At 49.4% G+C, this 19,087-nt stretch overlaps 1 protein-coding gene and 1 pseudogene across 3 annotated transcripts in view; one reads left to right on the forward strand and one right to left on the reverse strand.

Annotated features, from left to right (window-relative positions):
• Window positions 1-5,827: 5,827 nt before the first annotated feature.
• On the reverse strand, window positions 5,828-7,075 carry LOC309970234 (small ribosomal subunit protein uS2B-like; annotated as a pseudogene). The gene has a single exon. The product of its transcript is annotated as a small ribosomal subunit protein uS2B-like (transcript).
• A 2,901-nt stretch (window positions 7,076-9,976) lies between these two features.
• Window positions 9,977-19,087, forward strand: part of PXN (paxillin) — a 44,886-nt gene continuing 35,775 nt past the window's right edge. For both annotated transcript variants that reach the window (XM_082853507.1, XM_082853508.1), the window contains exon 1: window positions 9,977-10,110. In XM_082853507.1, the coding sequence (XP_082709633.1) occupies window positions 10,098-10,110 (13 nt within the window). In that variant the 5' untranslated portion in view covers window positions 9,977-10,097. The remainder of the gene's footprint in view (window positions 10,111-19,087) is intronic.

The raw sequence follows: 19,087 nt of genomic DNA on the forward strand, positions 1-19,087 counted from the left end.
AACGCTGAAGCTTTCACAGGACTCTTCTGGGTTAGGGAGGGGAAGAAGGAGGAGGGTGAATTCATATCCAGTTCCAACAATTAGTTGTTCTCTAGCTCCTTTCCAGGCAGAAAGCAGAGAGAAGGGGCTGGCTTGGGTGAGGTAATCCTGACCCTCTCCCCTTCCACCATGTATGGAAATATCCTTGGAAACATCAGTTCCAGATGGAGCCAACCCCCACCCCACCCCCTCCCACCCTGTCGCCCAAGCCAGCCTGGACCTACTGGCTCCAGAGGACAGAAAAGCTGGACTCTGAGGAGTATCTCATCAGGGAACGGGTCCACCAGCCCCCAAACAATCTTCCCAGTGTAAGTCCCTGCAGGCTGTCTGTAAGAATCACTGGCTTCTCTAGGTTAAAAATATCCTGTGCCCAAGGGGCCTTCAGTGTCTGTCTCAGAAGAGAGCTGGCTTATACTCTCCATCACTGGGGAAATGAACTGAGACCAATTGATTTTTTTTTTTTCCATGAAGCTTTGAAACCAGACTTTCTGGGTTCAAATCTTTGCTCCACTATTCACTAACTGCGTGACCCTAGGCTACTTACTTAATTTCTCTGTGCCTCAGTTCTCTGGCTGTAAAAGGAGTGTCAGGATCATCACATCTATCTCAGAAGCCAGTGGGTCTCCACCCTGGCTGAGCACTTAAAATCACCTGGGGAGCTTTTAAAAATCCTCTTGCCCAGGTGCATTCTGGGTCAATTCAATCAGAATTTCTGAGCATTAGTTCTGGGCAAAAAATATATTTTAAAACTTCCCAGGAACTTCCCTGGTGGCACAGTAGTTAAGAATCCACCTGCCAGAAAACTATAAGACACTGATGAAAGAAATTAAAGATGATACAAACAAATGGAGAGATATACCATGTTTTTGTATTGAAAATCAACATTGTGAAAATGACTATACTACCCAAAGCAATCTACAGATTCAATGCAATCCCTATCAAACTACCAATGACATTTTTCACAGAACTAGAACAAAAAATTTCACAATTTGTATGGAAACACAAAATAACCAAAGGAATCTTGAGAAAGAAAAACAGAGCTGGAGGAATCAGGCTCCTGGACTTCAGACTATACTACAAAGCTACAGTAATCAAGACAGTATGGTACTGGCACAAACACAGAAATATAGATAAATGGAACAGGATAGAAAGCCCAGAGATAAACCCACACACATATGGTCACCTTATTTTTGATAAAGGAGGCAAGAATATACAATGGAGAAAAGAAAGCCTGTTTAATAAGTGGTGCTAGGAAAACTGGACAGCTACATGTAAAAGACTGAAATTAGAGCACTCCCTAACACCATACACAAAAATAAACTCAAAATAGATTAAAGACCTAAATGTAAGGCCAGACACTATAAAACTCTTAGAGGAAAACATAGGCAGAACACTCTATGACATAAATCACAGCAAGATCCTTTTTGACCCACCTCCTAGACAAATGGAAATAAAAACAAAAATAAACAAATGGGACCTAATGAAACTTAAAAGCTTTTGCACAGCAAAGGAAACCATAAACAAGATGAAAAGGCAACCCTCAGGATGGGGGAAAATATTTGATAATGAAGCAACTGACAAAGGATTAATCTCTAAAATTTACAAGCATTTCATGCAGCTCAATATCGAAAAAACAAACAACCCAATCCAAAAATGGTCAGAAGACCTAAATAGACATTTCCCCACAGAAGATATACAGATTGCCAACAAACACATGAAAGGATGCTCAACATCACTAATCATTAGAGAAATGCAAATCAAAACTATAATGAGGTATCACCTCACACCAGTCAGAATGGCCATCATCAAAAAATCTACAAACAGGGCTTCCCTGGCGGCGCAGTCGTTGAGAATCTGCCTGCCAATGCAGGGGATATGGGTTTGAGCCCTGGTCTGGGAGGATCCCACATGCCGCGGAGCAACTAGGCCCGTGAGCCACAACTACTGAGCCTGCGCGTCTGGAGCCTGTTCTCTGCAACAAGAGAGGCCGCGACAGTGAGAGGCCCGCGCACCGTGATGAAGAGTGGCCCCTGCTTGCCACAACTAGAGAAAGCCCTCACACAGAAACGAAGACCCAACACAGCCAAAAATAAATAAATTTATTAAAAAAAAATCTACAAACAATGAATGCTGGAGAGGGTCTGGAGAAAAGGGAACCCTCTTGCACTGTTGGTGAGAATGTAAATTGATACAGCTACTATGGAGAACAGTATGGAGATTCCTTAAAAAACTAAAAATAGAACTACCATATGACCCAGCAATCCCACTATTGGGCATATACCCGGAGAAAACCATAATTCAAAAAGAGACATGTACCACAATGTTCATTGCAGCACTATTTACAATAACCAGAACATGGAAGCAACCTAAGTTTCCAACAACAGATGAATGGATAAAGAAGATGTGGCACATATATACAATGGAATATTACTCAGCCATAAAAAGAAACAAAATTGAGTTATTTGTAGTGAGGTAGATGGACCTAGAGTCTGTCATACAGAGTGAAGTTAGAAAGAGAAAAAGAAATACCATATGCTAACACATATATGGAATCTAAAAAAAAAAGGTTCTGAAGAACCTAGGGGCAGGACAGGAATAAAGATGCAGACGTAGAGAATGGACATGAGGACACGGGGAGGGGGAAGGGTAAGCTGGGACAAAGTGAGAGAGTGGCCTGGACATATATACACTACCAAATGTAAAATAGATAGCTAGTGGGAAGCAGCGCATAGCACAGGGAGATCAGCTCGGTGCTTTGTGATCACCTAGAGGGGTGGGATAGGGAGGATGAAGACGCAAGAAGGAGGAGATATGGGGATATATGTATATGTATAGCTGATTCACTTTGTTATACAGCAGAAACTAACACACCATTGTAAAGCAATTATACTCCAATAAAGATGTTAAAAAAAAAAACCCACCTGCCAATGCAGGGAACACGGGTTCAATCCCTGGTCTGGGAAGATCCCACATGCCGCAGAGCAATTAAGCCCGTGCACCACAACTGCTGAAGCCCGCGTGCCTAGAGCCCGTGCTCCGCAACAAGAGAAGTTACCGCGATGAGAAGACTGTGCACGGCAATGAAGGGTAGCAACCGCTCAATACAAATAGAGAAAGCCCGAGCAACAACGATGACCCAACGCAGCCAAAAAATAAAATAAAATAAAAACTTCCCAGGTCATTCCAATGTGCCAGTGCTGTAGAGATTTTGTGGGTATTAAATGAGATAATATAGGAAAAAGGCTCCCCATGGTGCCTGACACAGAGTTATATGCTTTGGTGGAGGTTGTGGGACCAATTATCCAAGCCTGGGTGGTGGTCAGGGAAGGCCTCCTGGAGGAGGGGGTGTTGAGCTGTGAACTGAAGGAGGAGAGAAGTTAACCAAGAGAAAGAGGACAGGATGCCTTTTAGCCGGGGTATCAGTACCTGCAGTGTTCTGGAGAAAGGAGGATGTGGCCTCTTGGAGGAATTGAAAGTCATTCCCAGAAATTCCCTGGCAGTCCAGTGGTTAGGACTCCACGCTTTCACTGCTGAGGGCCTGGGTTCAATCCCTGGTCAGGGACCTAAGATCTGGCAAGCTGCATGGTGCGGCCAAAAAATTGAAGTCTTTCCCTGTGACTGGAGCTGAGAAAGGAGAAAAGAGAGTTGGTGGAAAATCACTGGGCTTTATTCTGGTGTCAGGAAGATTTTAAGCAGGACAATGAGTGTGTGGGGGGGTGCCCTCCCCCCAAATTCAGAAACAGCAGGGCCTCCTAAGGCATTGTGTCCAAGCCCTCTGGGGAAATTGAACTTGCCAAGGGGCGTGTGACACAGTCCCCAAGCTCCCCTTCAGGAGCCATGTCCTAGACTGTAAAGTCAGACAGTCCTGGGTTTGAATCCCAACTTTGCCACTTCTTACTTGTGTGGCCTTGGGCACGTGACTTCATTTATGAGCCTCAGTTTCCTGGCCTGGAAAATAGGCATAAAACCCCCATTGGATCTTTGTGAGGATTAAATGAGATGATAATGTAAAAGACTTAACATGTTGCTTCCCACATGCTAAACAATAAATGTTCCCAATATGTGTGTCAGTGTGTGTAAAAGGCTGGTCTAGAGGAATCTACAACTGGTCATTAATTTGGGGGGGATTATGGATACTTTTAATTTTTATATCTCAGTTTATCTGTTGTTGTTTTTCTAAAATTCTTTCTGCAATGAACAACTACTGTTTTTGTAAAGAAAACTTCCACATCTGTATTGTAAGCTCTGGAATTTATTCTTCCAAATCTTTTTTTCCCCTTAACCCCCTCTTTCTTCCCAACATCAATTAGTGCAGTGGTAAACTTAATTCATTAAATGGGTACTTAACAAATGTTATTCACACAACATATTTTTATTCAGCAACTACTATGTGCTATGTCCTGTGTCAGGTACTGGCGTAGAGCAGTGAATGAGACAGGCTTAGTCTCTGCCTTCCTGAAGCCTAGAATCTGGTAGGAGATGGACAGATGCAAATGAGTGCATAAGAAGTATTTAATTACAGCTGTCCCTCGTTATCTGCGATTGGTTCCAGGAGCCCCGAATATACCAAAATCCCTGGATGCTTAAGTGCCGTAGTCGGCCTTCTGTATCTTCAGTTCTGCATTCACAGATTCAATTAACCATAGGTTTTGTAGTACTATCTGAATTTATGGAAAAAAAAATCTGCTTGTAGGTGGAACCACTCCACTCAAACCAGTGTTTTTCAAGAGTCAACTGTATAATTATGAGGAGTGCTTTCAGGGTGCTAAAAGGTCTTAATAACAGGAGCCCTGACATAGTCTACCAGGCCAGGGAATGGTTTTCTGGGGAAATGGCTTTTAGGTTGAAATCCCCCCCAAATAATGATGTCAGCTATCATTTGTGTGGTAGTTGTCCAGTGTGGTAGCCACTAGCCACATGTGGCTACTGAGCCCTTGGACTGTGGCTAGTGGAAATGAAATGTGCTGTCAGTGTAAAATGCACATATGATTTCAAAGACTTCCTATTAAAAAAAGTGAGTTATCTCATTGATATTTTTTATATTGATTACAAGTTGAAATGATAACATTTAGGATAGACTGGATTAGGTAAAATATACTAAGATTAATTTTAACTGTTTCTTTTTATCTTTTTTAATGTGGCTCCTAGAAAATTTTTAATTACTAATTAAAAAAAATTTTAATTACTAATTTTAAAATTTAAAAAATTTTAATATGTGGCTTGCATTTTGTTTCTAGGGGATAGCGCTGAGTTAGAGAGTGCTTGTTAGTGACAAGGATTATGCTAAGTAGTAAATGTGTAGTATCTTGTTTAATCCTATGATGACTCTGACAGGTAGGTATTATTTATCTTCTTTCTACAGAGGAGGAAACTGGCACAAAGAGTGAATGGTCTGAGATTCACCACCAGCAAGGAACAAAGCTGGCATTAGAACCTGGGTGGAGTCAGTCCAATGAGCTGTGCACTTAACCTCTACCCCACACTGCTAAGTAGAGGGGCCTGTGGGCTGGGACAGGAAGAGGCATCAAGAGCTATCCAGGTGGAAGGAACAGCACATGTCTGAAAACACTGACATTCCATGGACTAGAGGGCCTCAGATCATTCGGCCGCGGAGTGATCCCATGGAGGATCTACTTTCTTGGAGGCTGTTTTCTCACCATGAGGATCCTGAATGCAGTTTTGGCAGGGCTGTCCACCAATGTCCTGTCAATGTCAGTTCTTTTTTTTTTCTTTTTGAGACTATTTTCCGTCAACCTATTTCCACTTTAAGAGTCTGTAGAAGAACAGCTTAAGACCACTCAGTGGTTGTTCTGCCCATTCAGTGGCCTGAGCAGTGGGAGCTGCAGACCAGCCTTCAGTGGGGGACTGCTGAATAGGCACAGAGGGCACTTGCACACCTTCGGACCAGTCTGCCACCTCAGGTTGAGTAGCAATGAACTCAGGAGGTGGGGCGGTCCATTCACCCTGAAATTCCTCCTTGGTCACAGCCTTCTCAGCTGCTGCCTGCTCTTCCTTTTCAATCTCTTAAGGATAGAAGTAGAGATCAGGCATGACCTCCCATGGGTATTCACAGTAGATGGTGTCACGCATGTGCAGAACTTCCCCGGGCGAGTATCCACCACATCAGACCCACTGAGTGAGCTCCCTTATTGCACGGGATGACAATGTCCACACAGTGCAGAGGAGAATCTGTTACACAGACCAATGGTAGGCAGGTTCATGTAAGAGGCCTCTGTGAGAGGCAGGTGGTCAGCCCTGGGATCAGTAACCACCGGAAGTCTTGGCTCCCAGAAGGCTGCCTGGATCTGGTTAGTGAAGGTTCCAGGAGTGAAGCAGCCAGATATAGGAGTGGCTCCAGTGACAGCAGCAAAATTCAGCCCAGCTCGCTGGCCAGTATTCCTGGAGGATATGACACTGACATCAGCTGGGTTTTCAATGGCAACAATGGCACAAGCTGCCAACAGAAGCTTCTCCCAGGTTCTCTTCAGATTTATGATGTAGATGCCACTCACTTTTCCTTTGTAGATGTACTGTTCCATTTGGAAGTCAAGGTTGGTGCCACCTAAGTGGGTTCCTGCTGCAAGGAATTTGAGAATATCCTCCTCCTTCATTTGCTGGACATCAAGGGCTCCGGACATTGTGAAAATTTCCCTTTAAGTTATGATGGGAATCCAGAGCAACGCCGTATGGACCCCTGTCTGGGTAGCGCGGAAAGGCAATGCCAGTTCATCCTTAGGAAGTATGAGAAAACCTGGTTTGAGTTAACCAAGTCTGATGGCTGGGGGATGGGAATCCCCGAGGGGAGGAAAAGTTTTTTTTTTTTTTTTAAGATCCTTTTTAAAAATTTTTTTATTGATTGATTATTTTTGGCTGCATCAGGTCTTAGTTGCGGCACACGGTATCTTTTGTTGCAGCACATGGGCTCTTCGTTGCGGCACGCGGGCTTCTCTCTAGTTGCGGCCTGTGGGCTTCTCTCTAGTTGTGGCTTGCAGGCTCCAGAGAGCACGGGCTCAGTAGTTGTGGCACACAGGCTTAGTTGCCCTGTGGCATGTGGGATCTTAGTTCCCCAACCAGGGATCGAACCTGTGTCCCCTGCATTGGAAGACGGATTCTTAAGCACTAGACCACCAGGGAAGTCCCAGGAAAAGGTATTTTGGGGCTGTTTACATTAGGAAATCCCAAGCAGGGGTCTGAGTGTCCAAGGTCACCAGCACTGAACTCCAAAGACTGAGTTCTCCTTAGAATTCCACCCACCAAGGGCAAAATTGACGGCTCAATTGATGTCTTGTTTTTCCTCTCCAGGGAATATTGCTTTGAAAAAGGTTTTGAGACCTTTGAGACAGGGACAAGTGTATGTCCTGGGATTGGTCTAAGGATAATGGTTTCACTTGGCACAGTAGCAGGTTTCCCGCACAGGCCTTAGCAAACAATTCCCATGTTCAGATCCCAGACTTCCTACTTACTAGCTCTGTGACCTTGGGTAACTCAATCTCTCTGTTCTTAACTTTTCCAACTGAAAAAGGGGATAATAGTGGTCATCTCCTAGGCTTGTGGTCAGAATTAAATGCAAAAAAGCATGGAAAGCACCCAGCCCACAGCCTGTTCATTATATTGATAGTACAATTATAATTGTTACTATTGTTCTGAAGAGAACGCATTTGACCTCCTCTAGAGGAAATGTGACATTACATCCCCGTTGTAATATCCCCTATTACAGTTTTAGCTTACTGTTCACCCCAGAAACTCCAGGGCTTAATGTGAATTAGACTAACTGTGGGTTCTTCTTTATGCCTCTCCCAGCTTTAGCCCAGTGTCTGATGCAGGATAGGCACCCCTGCTAACCCCTCTGTACCCCCATTATCAGTCTTCACCTTGTATTCCATGCTGCAATTTCCTTCTAGTTCTTCCAATGCACCATGGTCTCTGCCTTGCCTAAAGGCCTTTGCATATACTGTTCCAGGCAGCTGGGAATGGTGTGAGGTTATTCATCCTTCATACAGGCCTGTTTGCTCTTCTGTCTGCCCTTTTGGACTAAATCCCAAGAAGGCAGGCACCATATCGGTCTTATTCATCATTGTATTGCCAGCCCCAACACAGGACCTGTTCGAAGGGAGTGCCAATAAATATCTCATCATTGAGTGAATGAATGGGTGATCTCACTATCTTAATCTTCCATTAAACTGTGAACTTTCTGAGGAAAGGGACTACAGTTTGCTTTGTTCCAAATGTCAGGCACAACATCTGCCAGCCATTCAGCAAATATATATTGAGTGCTTACTACATGAAACACACAGACTAAGTACAGATATGAGCAAAAATGGACATGGTTTCTGCCCTTGTGCACTCTTAGTCTGAAAGGGAGAGAGACATTTATCAAACAATCGTACCACTAAATGTAAATTACAGCAGAGAGAAGTGCCCACAACACAGAAGTACATGGAAGGTGTTGGAAGGGCATGTAATAGACTGCCTAGCTGGGAAGCAGTCTTAGCTCTTGAATTTTAATGGAGGAGAATGTGGCATCCACAGAGGAGAGCCACTTGGTTCTGCCTTCAAAAAAGAGCTTGTCATCCAGCTTGAGAAATGACAGCTTCCAGATGCAGGGCCTTCAGGACAAGGCCACACACTTCATGGGCATCCCCAGCTGATGGCTGAACATGGTGGGGGAATTGGGGCCTGGACATTTCTGCCCACTGGGGACTCCTCTAATGAAATTTTGTTCCAGGGCTCTCAATTGAGTTGGCTTATCTTTGTCATATCCAAGTTTCTCCTTGCCAGTCCTGCCTCTTCCTCTTTCTCTCTCACAGGCATTCCTCCAACTCTATCTCAACATCTGCTTCCTGGAGGACCTAACCCGACACAGAGGGTCTTGAGGGCTGGATTTCTGTGGGAAGGGGAACTTTTCTTTTTTTTTTTTTTGGCTGTGTTGGGTCTTTGTTGCTGCGCGTGGGCTTTCTCTAGTTGTGGCCAGTGGGGGCTACTCTTCGTTGTGGAGCACAGGCTCTAGGTGCACAGGCTTCAGTAGTTGTGGCTCATGGGTTCTAGAGCGCATGCTCAGTAGTTGTGGTACATGGGCTTAGTTGCTCTGCGGCATGTGGGACTTCCCGGACAGGGCTCGAACCCGTGTCCCCTGCATTGGCAGGTGGATTCTTAACCACTGTGCCACCAGGGAAGTCCCTATTACCCGATTTCTGAGTCTGTGGGAGCAAAACCCCTCTGGAGTCTGGGATGGCAGTGAGGTGTTTCAGGAAACTATGCCCAGCGCTGGGTGTAACTTCCCTGTAACTTTTCCTTTACTGTCTAAGGTGGGGTCCTTTTTGCTCCATGCAGAGTTTCGGAAAAATCTCCGTCTATAGAGGATGGATATGTGGAAGATTAAAGGATATATAACCTCGAAAATATTGAATCTGGCCCCAAAGCCTGGGCTGCGAGCTTCACTGCCATCGATCCAGAGGGCGCCCCGAGGAAAGGTCCTCCAAATGTTCCTGGCCTTGCCTGGTACTGATTTAGAGTCCCCTTGGGAGGCGACTTACTGGGAGATAGACAGACGGATAAATCTGACTCTCCAGTGGACAGACATGTGATGAATGAGTGACTGATGGATTGTGAGATGTCAAGACAGGAAGATGGATCTGTTAGCCAGTCAGGCATGTGACTCCCAGACAGAGAAAGACTGACAGAGGGCCTGAAGGACTGGCAGCGTCCCACCTGCTTGCTCGGCCACAAGGCGGCGCTGCCGCCTCGCCCAGCGGCGCCCACCGTCCAGGCTGCGCGCGCTCTCGTGGGCCGGCGGCGGGGGCGGGTCCAGCGTGCTCACGGGGCGGGTCCAGCAGCCTCGCGGGGGCGACCACGGGCGGAGCGCGCGGCGGGGGCGGGGCGCGCGTGCTCGCGGGGGCGGCTGGGGGCGGGACGCGCGGCGGGCGCGGGCGCGCGCGGCGGCGGCGCGTTCCGTTCCGGGCCGAGGCTCGCGGCGGAAAAGTTGCGCGGCGGTGACGAGCGGCCCCGGGACGGGCAGCGAGCGCGACGCCGAGCCGGCCTCCGGCGCCCGCGGCCCCGCCATGGACGACCTCGGTGAGTGAGCGGGAGGCCGAGCGAGTAGGCAGCGAGGGGTGCGCGGCCCCGGGCCGGTGCGGGCGCGAGCGAGCGGCAGGCGGAATCCCACCCGCGGCGGCCCGGGTCCCGGCTCTGGTTTCGGCCGGCCGGGGCTCTGCGGGGCCGGGATCCCGCGCTGGGCCTGAGTCCCAGGCCAAGGCCAGCCCCGCACCGTCCTCACAGCTGCCACCCCCTCGCTTCGAGGACAGCCCCACCTCCGGACCCTCGACCTCGGGGTGCCACCCCCATCTCCCAGAGCAGCTTCAGGGACCCACGTCAAGGACCCGCCCCATCCGCCTCAGGGACGGGCCCCCACTGCCCGGACCTGACCACCTCCCCAGCTGTGGGACCCTTACTTCACAGACCTTTCCCCCACCCCGGTCGCATAGATAGAACACCCAACTTGGGGATCAGCTGCCTAATCTCACAGGCTGGGCCCTCAATTCCAGGATCCGCTCCCACCCCCTCGAGGACCACCCCTTCACAGGCTGACATCCCCACTTCAGGAGTAGCCCCACCGAGCCGACGCCTTTCATTTTACAGGTCAGATTCACAAGTTAGAGATAAGCCTCTGATGACACAGCCTCTGATGAGCTTCTGAGCTGCCACAAAGACAAGTTTCCCTCCTGTCCCACTGATCCCCCCAGTCCATTTCACGGACTGCCCTGGCCACTCTGTGGACCAGCCCCTCCCCTTTTATATCACAGATCAGCCTCGTCCTAGAAGAGTAAGCTGGGGAGACAGACTCTGGTGAAATGCCAGAGGAATGAGGTGGGAAGTGGGCCCCAAGGTATGGCCATCTTTGAACTTGTCCAGGCTGGTAACGTTCCCTCCACCCCCACCGCAGCATAACTTGCGGGAAGCCACGCAGGTAAGGAAGTTAAGATGCCCAGAACAGAGTTTTACTGTTTTTGTTGTTAGTGGAGCTCCCAAATTACTCTTCTCAGTCCAGTCTTGATCTGGTGTTAGGGAAGGGGAAAGTGTCTCCTGCAACCAGACACTAAACCCAGGGAGCTTGGTGCCAGGGTTCTAGGAATGCCTTGAGTGGTGTGAACTCCGGAGTGGGAGGATTCGCTCTCCCTCCCTCCCCTTCACGCCTGTAGCTGGAGGGCCTCTGAGCCGGGGAGTTGAGGAGGGGGGAAAAGTTTCTTCTCTGTAGGAGCCTTGTCTTCCCTCTATGGACTGTGGGTGGCTTGTGTGACCGCTGATGCTTTCTCTGTCTCAGGCTCTGAGGGGTGGATTCATCAGACAGGACTGATGGGCCTCCCCTGAGCACACAGGGCACTAAATTAAGACTGGCTATTTGTAGGCACTGAATTTCCAAGGGGACAGGGAGGAGGATTGGGACTTGACTGCTTCCCGGAGGCTTCCTTTTGGGATCAGGGTGCCTCCCCACCCCACTGGCCCCGAGATCCTGGAGCTGGGTATGGTGTCCGGTCCTGCCTGTTTTGCAGAGTGAGATGGTTGCCAAGCATAGTTCGGCCTTTGGGTCTGGCTTGGCACCCATTTTTCCAACACACTCAGGTTGGCATGGCTTTTAGGCAGGTTTTTTTTTTTTTTTCACATAAAAATAACTGAGCTGAAAGGAGTCTGGGGGGATATTTTTTCAATCAGAATCTGAAAGTCTCAATGCTTTCCCAGCGGGAATTTTCAAGCAGAGTTACTGTTTCTGAAACGCTGATGGGGGTTCTGTTGCTTCTAGACAGTCCCCTTGCTGTTTGAAGGACTGAGAAAGGCTTTTTAGAGTTCGCAGTTAAAGCCCGGAATTCCTGTCCTCTGACAGTCTTCCATTTAGGGCCAGGAAACTGAGTTCGTCTCTGAAAGGAAAGAGAGTGCCCTGGCAGAGTGGATTGTAGGAATTTAAATTTGCTGTTCGAGGAGTACTTCCCCGTACCTCAAGTCATCTTGTCCTCACAGCAGCCCTTTTTGAGAGCCCCTTAGGGCCACTGCTATCATTACTACCTGTCTTTTACAAATTGAGAAAACTGAGGCTGAGAAAGGTTGATTCACTTGCCGAGGGCTGCACAGCCACAGAATGACAAAATCATGGCTATAAGCCTAATCCCTAGCTCCTAGGTCTGCAGCTCTGTGTACCCCGAGGCCTTTCTGCCTGAGGAGGGGTCGCAGTGGGGTATGGCTGCCACTTGTAACTTCTGCTGCTTTCCACCATAGGCTCCTCAGTTGTCTGAATCTGGGCTGCCCAGCTTCCTTGGCCTAAGCTCCCAGGGGGCCAGCCACGCCTGGCTGAGCGGAGCCTGGGGTGGGAGGAATGGGCTGTGCAGGAGGAGAGAGGAATTTGCCTCTGCGCTCAGGCTCAGGCCCCATCAGCTGTCTGGATGGCTGCTCAGCACCCTGCCCGTCAGCTGTTTTCCTAGTTAGGCTGGACACATAGGCCAGGCCTCTTGTTTTTATTTTTCTCCTGAGAGTGCTCTCAGCTGTGAGCCTCTTGGTCCCTGAAACAGGGGCGTTTGACATGTAGCAAGTCTAGAGGGGTCAGAGTCTCTGCTGTGACTTTTTTTGGTCTTAAAAAAAATTGGGGAGCTCTCCCCTTCCTGGAGCTGTTAGTGACAAACTCACCGTGTGTTGTTTAATAAGTTACAAATTTATAGCTCTCTGGGCAGAAAAACATAAACACAGCATGTCCTGCCCTTCCGTGTGTGTTCTCTCTGCTTTGTGCTGCGGGGTGGCTGCTGGTGGCTTTTCTCATTACTGTTTAGATGCTGGTTTGGCTGGGAGTTCTCCCTGTTCGAGTTCTGGCTGGAGTTTCCTGGACAGAGTTCTCATAACACTGAGATGCACTCTGATTATGTTTTCGGACCTGACTCCTCTCTCTCCCCTCCTTCACGTGTCTAGTGCACTTTGGGGTGGGGGTAGGGGCAGTGACCACAGCTGGGGGCTAATAATGATCACGTGCGCTTGATGGGAGCCAGGCATCCTACTCAGCATTCCTTGGTATCTTCCCAGCCATTCCGAGAGGGAGGTGTTTAATTTCCGCTTTTACAGATGCAGAAATCTGAGTCAGGGAAATTCAGTGGGGGGCGCTGGGATTGTAACCCAGATTGATCCAATTCCAGATTTGGTCATCTTCATCATAATAAGGTAGTAAATGCTCGGTAATTAACCAGGGGGATGAGCCATGGGACCTCCTGAGTAATTGCTAGGTACCTTTTACATTTCTGCCCTGGGGGCCGTCCCATATGGTCATGGTGGCAAAGGGTGGTCTGGTTCAGGCCTTGATAGCTTTGCCTTTCCCATCCCTTGCAGGGGGAATAGCCAGCTGTTGGCAATGCCCAGTTGCTGCTGGAATCTGGACCTGTCTTCGTGCAGCTTCTCAGCAGTCTTGACCCTCTGGAACACAGTGCCTCATTGTCCTTGGGGGGAGTACTGGGGAGCAGGGGAGTTGCCTGGGGCATTCTGGGCTACGGAGCCTCTCTGTTCCATGGAAAGTCTGGACTTTGGGCTCACCCATCTGTGGTGCCTCTGTGTGTTAGGCTAGGGTCAGGGCACCCAGCTGCTGGGCCTGTGACAGGCGCGGTCCGTGGGGTGATGGTGAGTTCCTAGTGGGGCTCTGCGTCAGGGCCAGATCTTCTCCGGGGCTGTGTGCTAGTGAGGTGCAGAGCTGGAATTCAGACCCTGGAGTGCTGGATTCTTAAGCAGGTGCCCTTTCTGCTGGGCAGCCATAGCTTAGTGTGGAAATGTTCAGGCCGCTGGGGGCCAGAGCCCTGCCATTGTGGGTTTGAAGTCCCCCGAGGGAACATCTCAGTATTCTTTTCTTCCAGTTTGCCCAGGGGTGGCTGTGCATTGGCCAGTGGAAGGCCAGATTAACTGTGGATGTGCTGACCAGCCCTCCTCCCCCGTTTATTCATTATTCCTGAGTGTGCCAACTCTCCAAAGCTTCCCTTAGGCCTTTACCTTGTTCCAAGGCCAGAGATGTTGAAAAAACTTCCTCCCAGCTTCACTCTCGTTCCAGCCCTCCACTGGGTTGTCCTGGTCTCAGTGCCTTCATTAATAATAACAGCCATCTGTAGAACACTTTTTCTTTTTTACAGTGTTTGCAGAACTCTTACTGTAATGTTTATTAAGCACTTACTATGTGCAGGCCCTGTGCTGGGTACCTTACATACATTGTTTCATTGAATCATGTTGGCCCTATGAGGTGCAGGTTCCGTTATTATTACTACTACCCATTTTACAGATGGTAAAATGGAGGCACAGAAAGGGTGTGCCCACTTGCCCAAGTTCTATAACTAGTGAGTGGCAGAGCTGGGATTTAAATGCAGATTGGGCTTGTAACCGTTTTTACATGTCTGTTCATGATACTGGATCGATCTCAGTTGCCTGTTTTTTTAAAAACTTTATTTATTTTTATTTTTGGCTGCATTGGGTCTTCGTTGCTGCACGCGGGCTTTCTCTAGTTATGGTGAGCGGGGGCTACTTTTCGTTGTGGTGCGCAGGCTTCTCATTGCAGTGGCCTCTCTTGTCGTGGAGCACGGGCTGTAGGTGCGTGGGCTTCAGTAGTTGCAGCGCATGGGCTCAGTAGTTGTGGCTCGTGGGCTCCAGAGCGCAGGCTCAGTAGTTGTGGCGCACGGGCCTAGTTGCTCTGCGGCATGTGGGATCTTCCCAGACCAGGGCTTGAACCCGTGTCCCCTGCACTGGCAGGCGGATTCTTTTTTTTTTTTTTTTTATAAATTTTATTTATTTATTTATTTTTGGCTGCGTTGGGCCTTCGTTGCTGCACGCAGGCTTTCTCTAGTTGCGGCAAGTGGGAGCCACTCTTTGTTGCGGTGCGAGGGCCTCTCATTGTGGTGGCTTCTCTTGTTGCGGAGCATGGGCTCCAGGCACGTGGGCTTCAGTAGTTGTGGCACACGGGCTCAGTAGTTGTGGCTTACGGGCTCTAGAGCGCAGACTCAGTAGTTGTGGCGCACGGGCTTAGTTGCTCCACGGCATGTGGGATCTTCCCAGACCAGGGCTCGAACCCGTGTCCCCTGCATTGGCAGGTGGATTCTTAACCACTGTGCCACCTGGGAAGCCCTTGGGTTGCCTGTTGGTTTGATTGCTTTCCATTTCTAGGATGCTAAAAATCTTCTCTGCCCCTTCCCACACACACATTCTCTGTTCAGTGTCTCACATCTGTCTTTTTCCTGTTCTCTGTGACTTCTTCCCTCTCATTTGTTCTTTCTTGGGGATGCCATGCTGAGGATGGGATGCTGGGCACTTGTGGCAGTGTCTCCTGCTCAGTGGAGGACCTCATTCCTCTCTTACCTGTTACCTCTTCAGTCACCTGTTAGCCTCAAGACAGGGTTGAGAGCTTACAGCACAGCTGCTGCGGAGCACCTGGGGCGGGTTCTGAGCTCCCTTTTCACTCCTTGTGGTTGGAATCAGAGCCCTCTGTGCCCCCCACCCCATACACTCTCCTTTCTTTGTTCAGGTGTTTGCACATGGCTGCCATTGGGAGCCAGCCCATTTCCAGAAGAGGAAGTCCTAGGAATCTTTTGAGGTGGAGAATTGAGGATGTCCTGTGGGAGGGAGAGAGGGAGAGAAAGCATTAGGAAGTTGAATTTTCCCAGAAATCTTGACAAACCAGCAGATTCATAGGGGTATCCAGGGGAGTTCCCTGGCGGTCCATTGGTTGGGACTCTGCGCTTCCACTGCAGGGGGCCTGGGTTCGATTGCTGGTCACGGAATCAGGATCCCACATGCTGGGCAGTGCGGCCAAAAAATAAAGGGGGGGCGGGCTGTCCAGAGATGGTCTCCTGACCTGGGATAGGCCTGGAGCCACCACGGCCTCCCAGGTCCACGTTGCCTTTTCAGTTGGAGTCACACATCCGGCCTCAAGCGTCCATTCACATCCAGATAAGTCTTCCAACTAATGGATTGATTGCCTAACCAGTGGGGCCCAGGGCTGGCCTCTCTAGGGAGGCCTTGGATGCTAGGCCAGTGACAGGCAGAATATGTGGTTGGCCAGGCCCAGCAGAGCCCCAGTGGCCAAATTTTCCCTTAAAGATGGCCTTTTAATGCTTATTTCTTGTGTGATTGTGGTATTGTGGTTTTACGGGAGAACATTGTTACTTAGGTGCATGTGAAAGTATTTGGGAGTGAAATATCATGATGTCTGCAACTTAGTTTTAAATGATGTAGTAAAAAAAAAAAGAAAGGGGTATATGTGTATATACTGTGTATATATGTCGAGAGAGAGAAGGAGAGAGAATTTGTACAAGTGTGTACAAAAAAGTGGCAAAAACATTAACTGTGACTGAATCTAGGTAGAGGGTATATGGTTGCTCATTGCAATGGCCTTTCAACTTCTCTGTATGTTTAGACATTTTCATGGTAAAAAGCTGGGAAAAAAGTAAGAAAACCTTGCTTTTCCATAGTGGGCTTGGAGTTTTTCGGTCAGGGGTGCTCATAAGTGACTACCTGTGGTTGACCTGAGTGACTCTCGGCCTCCCTGGGTGGGCAGAGACAGGAGCCAAGTGGTTCTGGGATGGTGGTGACTGGTGACTCTCAGCTGGGGTTGGGGGCATGTGGTGACCCATGCAGAAAAAAGGACAGGGCCAGGCAGAGACAGTGAGCTTCCCTGGTGTGGAGGGAGCCTCTGGAGTTATTTTGGGTATGGTGATGTTAACTGGACCAGTGTCAGGGCAAGGGAGATGCTGGGCTCTGGTTGGAGTTTGGAAGGGGTTGCCTGGGTGGGATGCAGAGCAATGCTTTACAAAAGGCAGAGAGCAGCCTCTGGGCAGCTGGAGACTGGGGGAGGGGACGAAATGCCATTCGCTTCACATCACGAACCTCCTATCTGTGGCCAAAGGAACACCATTAGCCTGTGGGCAGCGGAGGCCGGAGTGGCCCTAGGCTCTTGCTTGCAGCTCCGCTGGCTGTCCAGTTCTCCAGACTTGAGGCTCCCTCTCCTGGAATCCCCACTCCCAGGTCTCTCTTGTCTTGGTTTGTGCAGACTCAAATCCTGTCCACCAGGCCTCCCATCTGTTTGGGAGAAATAGCTGGGTTCCGGCACCAGTGGCCCCCTTGGCTTTGAGGGCCCTGGTGCCTACTAGAAGCATTTTGGGCAGCCAGTCGGCCCTCGTAAGGGGAGTGCTTCGCCCGAGGGTCTTCTGTGAGCTTCACTTCTGTCTGTCAGCAAGCAAGGATACAGAGGCTGGACGCTGGGTCATGATCATGGGGTCGTCCTAGGGAGGTCTCAGAGCCGTGTCCAGCCTGACTGCCTGTTTGAGGAGCAGGATGATGTGTGCTTTATGGGGGTGGGGGTGGGGAGGGGTGGTGCTGGGAGGAAGCTTTATGTAATTCTTGGCTGGGACTCAGGTAATTGTTTTAATGAAATGGAATGCAGCTTATTCAGAACTCTCTTGGCAGAAACAGCCATGTTCTGTTCTGTTTTCTTGTTGGAGAGAACGAGTCACACACTTGCAGCCGTTTGAAAGAGTGGAACCCAGGGTGAGCTAGCATGAGTAAGGTAGGCAGAGGCCTCCGGGGATCTCCTCTCGGTTCAGCGCAAGGATCCTCAGACGGCTCGGCTCGACTCTCCTGGACGCCAGTCTGGGAGCCTTTTTGAATAAGCCATGGACACTCAGGCCTCTTGCAACAACAGAAAGACCCTGCTGCAAGTGGGCTGTGAACTGAGCCTGGAGCTGCTGCCTCCCTCGTTGTCAGGAGGCCTCGTGATGTGGACGTGGGAGCGCTCAGCACACAGCAGACAGACCCTCCAGGACGGTCTGCTATTTGCTGTGTCCCCTTTTTTCCACCTCAACACCTCCTGTAACTCCCCGCGTGCCCCCCTTACCCCTCCAGCATCTCCCATCAGTGTCAACATCCGTGGTCTAATGTGACCCATCCGCAGATACACCTGGATCCCCTTTCCTTCTGGTTTCCTTTCCACCCCGTCTGCCCCTGCTAACTTCTTTAGCCTGCTCCTTTTTCTGTTTTGAATGCAGCCTGGGCCGTTCTTCCACGTTTTCTTTTTTGCTAAGAATGCATCTCACTCTGTAGCAGCCATATTTCCCCTCCCTTCCTTAAAACCTGCTTCTCCGCAGAACCCCCTGCTTCCTTCCCCTCCTCCTTCTCTGATCCCTTTGTGGGGCGCAACATTGCATTTTCCCAAAGGTTTTTTCTGGGCTCCCTGTTTCTCTCCTAGGTACCCAGGTAAATTTATCTACTTGCGTGACCTCTTTTATCACTGGTGTGTTGGCAACTCCTAAATTTATATTTCCACCCCTGACGTGGATTCTATTGTCCAGATTCTTCCGGTCTGCACGCCAGCAAAGACCCAGCTCATTTCCTTCTCACTCTCTCTTCACAGCCTCATTTGTTGTCTGCTCTCTCTGTTATTGCCCCTTCCCTTCTCTTGGCCTGTGTTAAACCACTTCTGCAACAGTTTAAAATTTATTTATTTTATTTATTTATTTTTGGCTACATTGGGTCTTCATTGCTGTGCCAGGCTTTCTCTAGTTGCGGTGAACAGGGGCTATTCTTCATTGCGGTGTGCAGACTTCTCATTGTGGTGGCTTTTCTCTATGCGGAGCATGGGCTCTAGGCTCACGGGCTTCAGTAGTTGTGGCACACAGGCTCAGTAGTTGTGGCTCGCAGGCTCTAGAGCACAGGCTCAGTAGTTGTGGCTCGCGGGCTTAGTTGCTCCGCAGCATGTGGGATCTTCCTGGACCGCGGCTCAAACCTGTGTCCCTGCATTGGCAGGGGGATTCTTAACCACTGCGCCACCAGGGAAGCCCCATTTCTGCAACATTTTAAGGTTTAGGAAACATGTTCACGTGCTTCGTCATTGTTGATGATTCTGACAACAGCCCTTTGGAGTATGTGGTAGCTTCCTCCATTTTACAGATGAGGAAGCTAAACTGCAGCTCAGGGCACATAGAGGAAAGGGTCACACCCAGTGTCACCACAGATAATGTAGTAAAAACTTGATCTTAGGTCTTTGAGTGCCCAACCC

The sequence above is a fragment of the Leucopleurus acutus genome, assembly GCF_964270905.1.
Source record: "Leucopleurus acutus genome assembly, chromosome: 13".
Taxonomy (NCBI): Eukaryota; Metazoa; Chordata; class Mammalia; order Artiodactyla; family Delphinidae; genus Leucopleurus; species Leucopleurus acutus.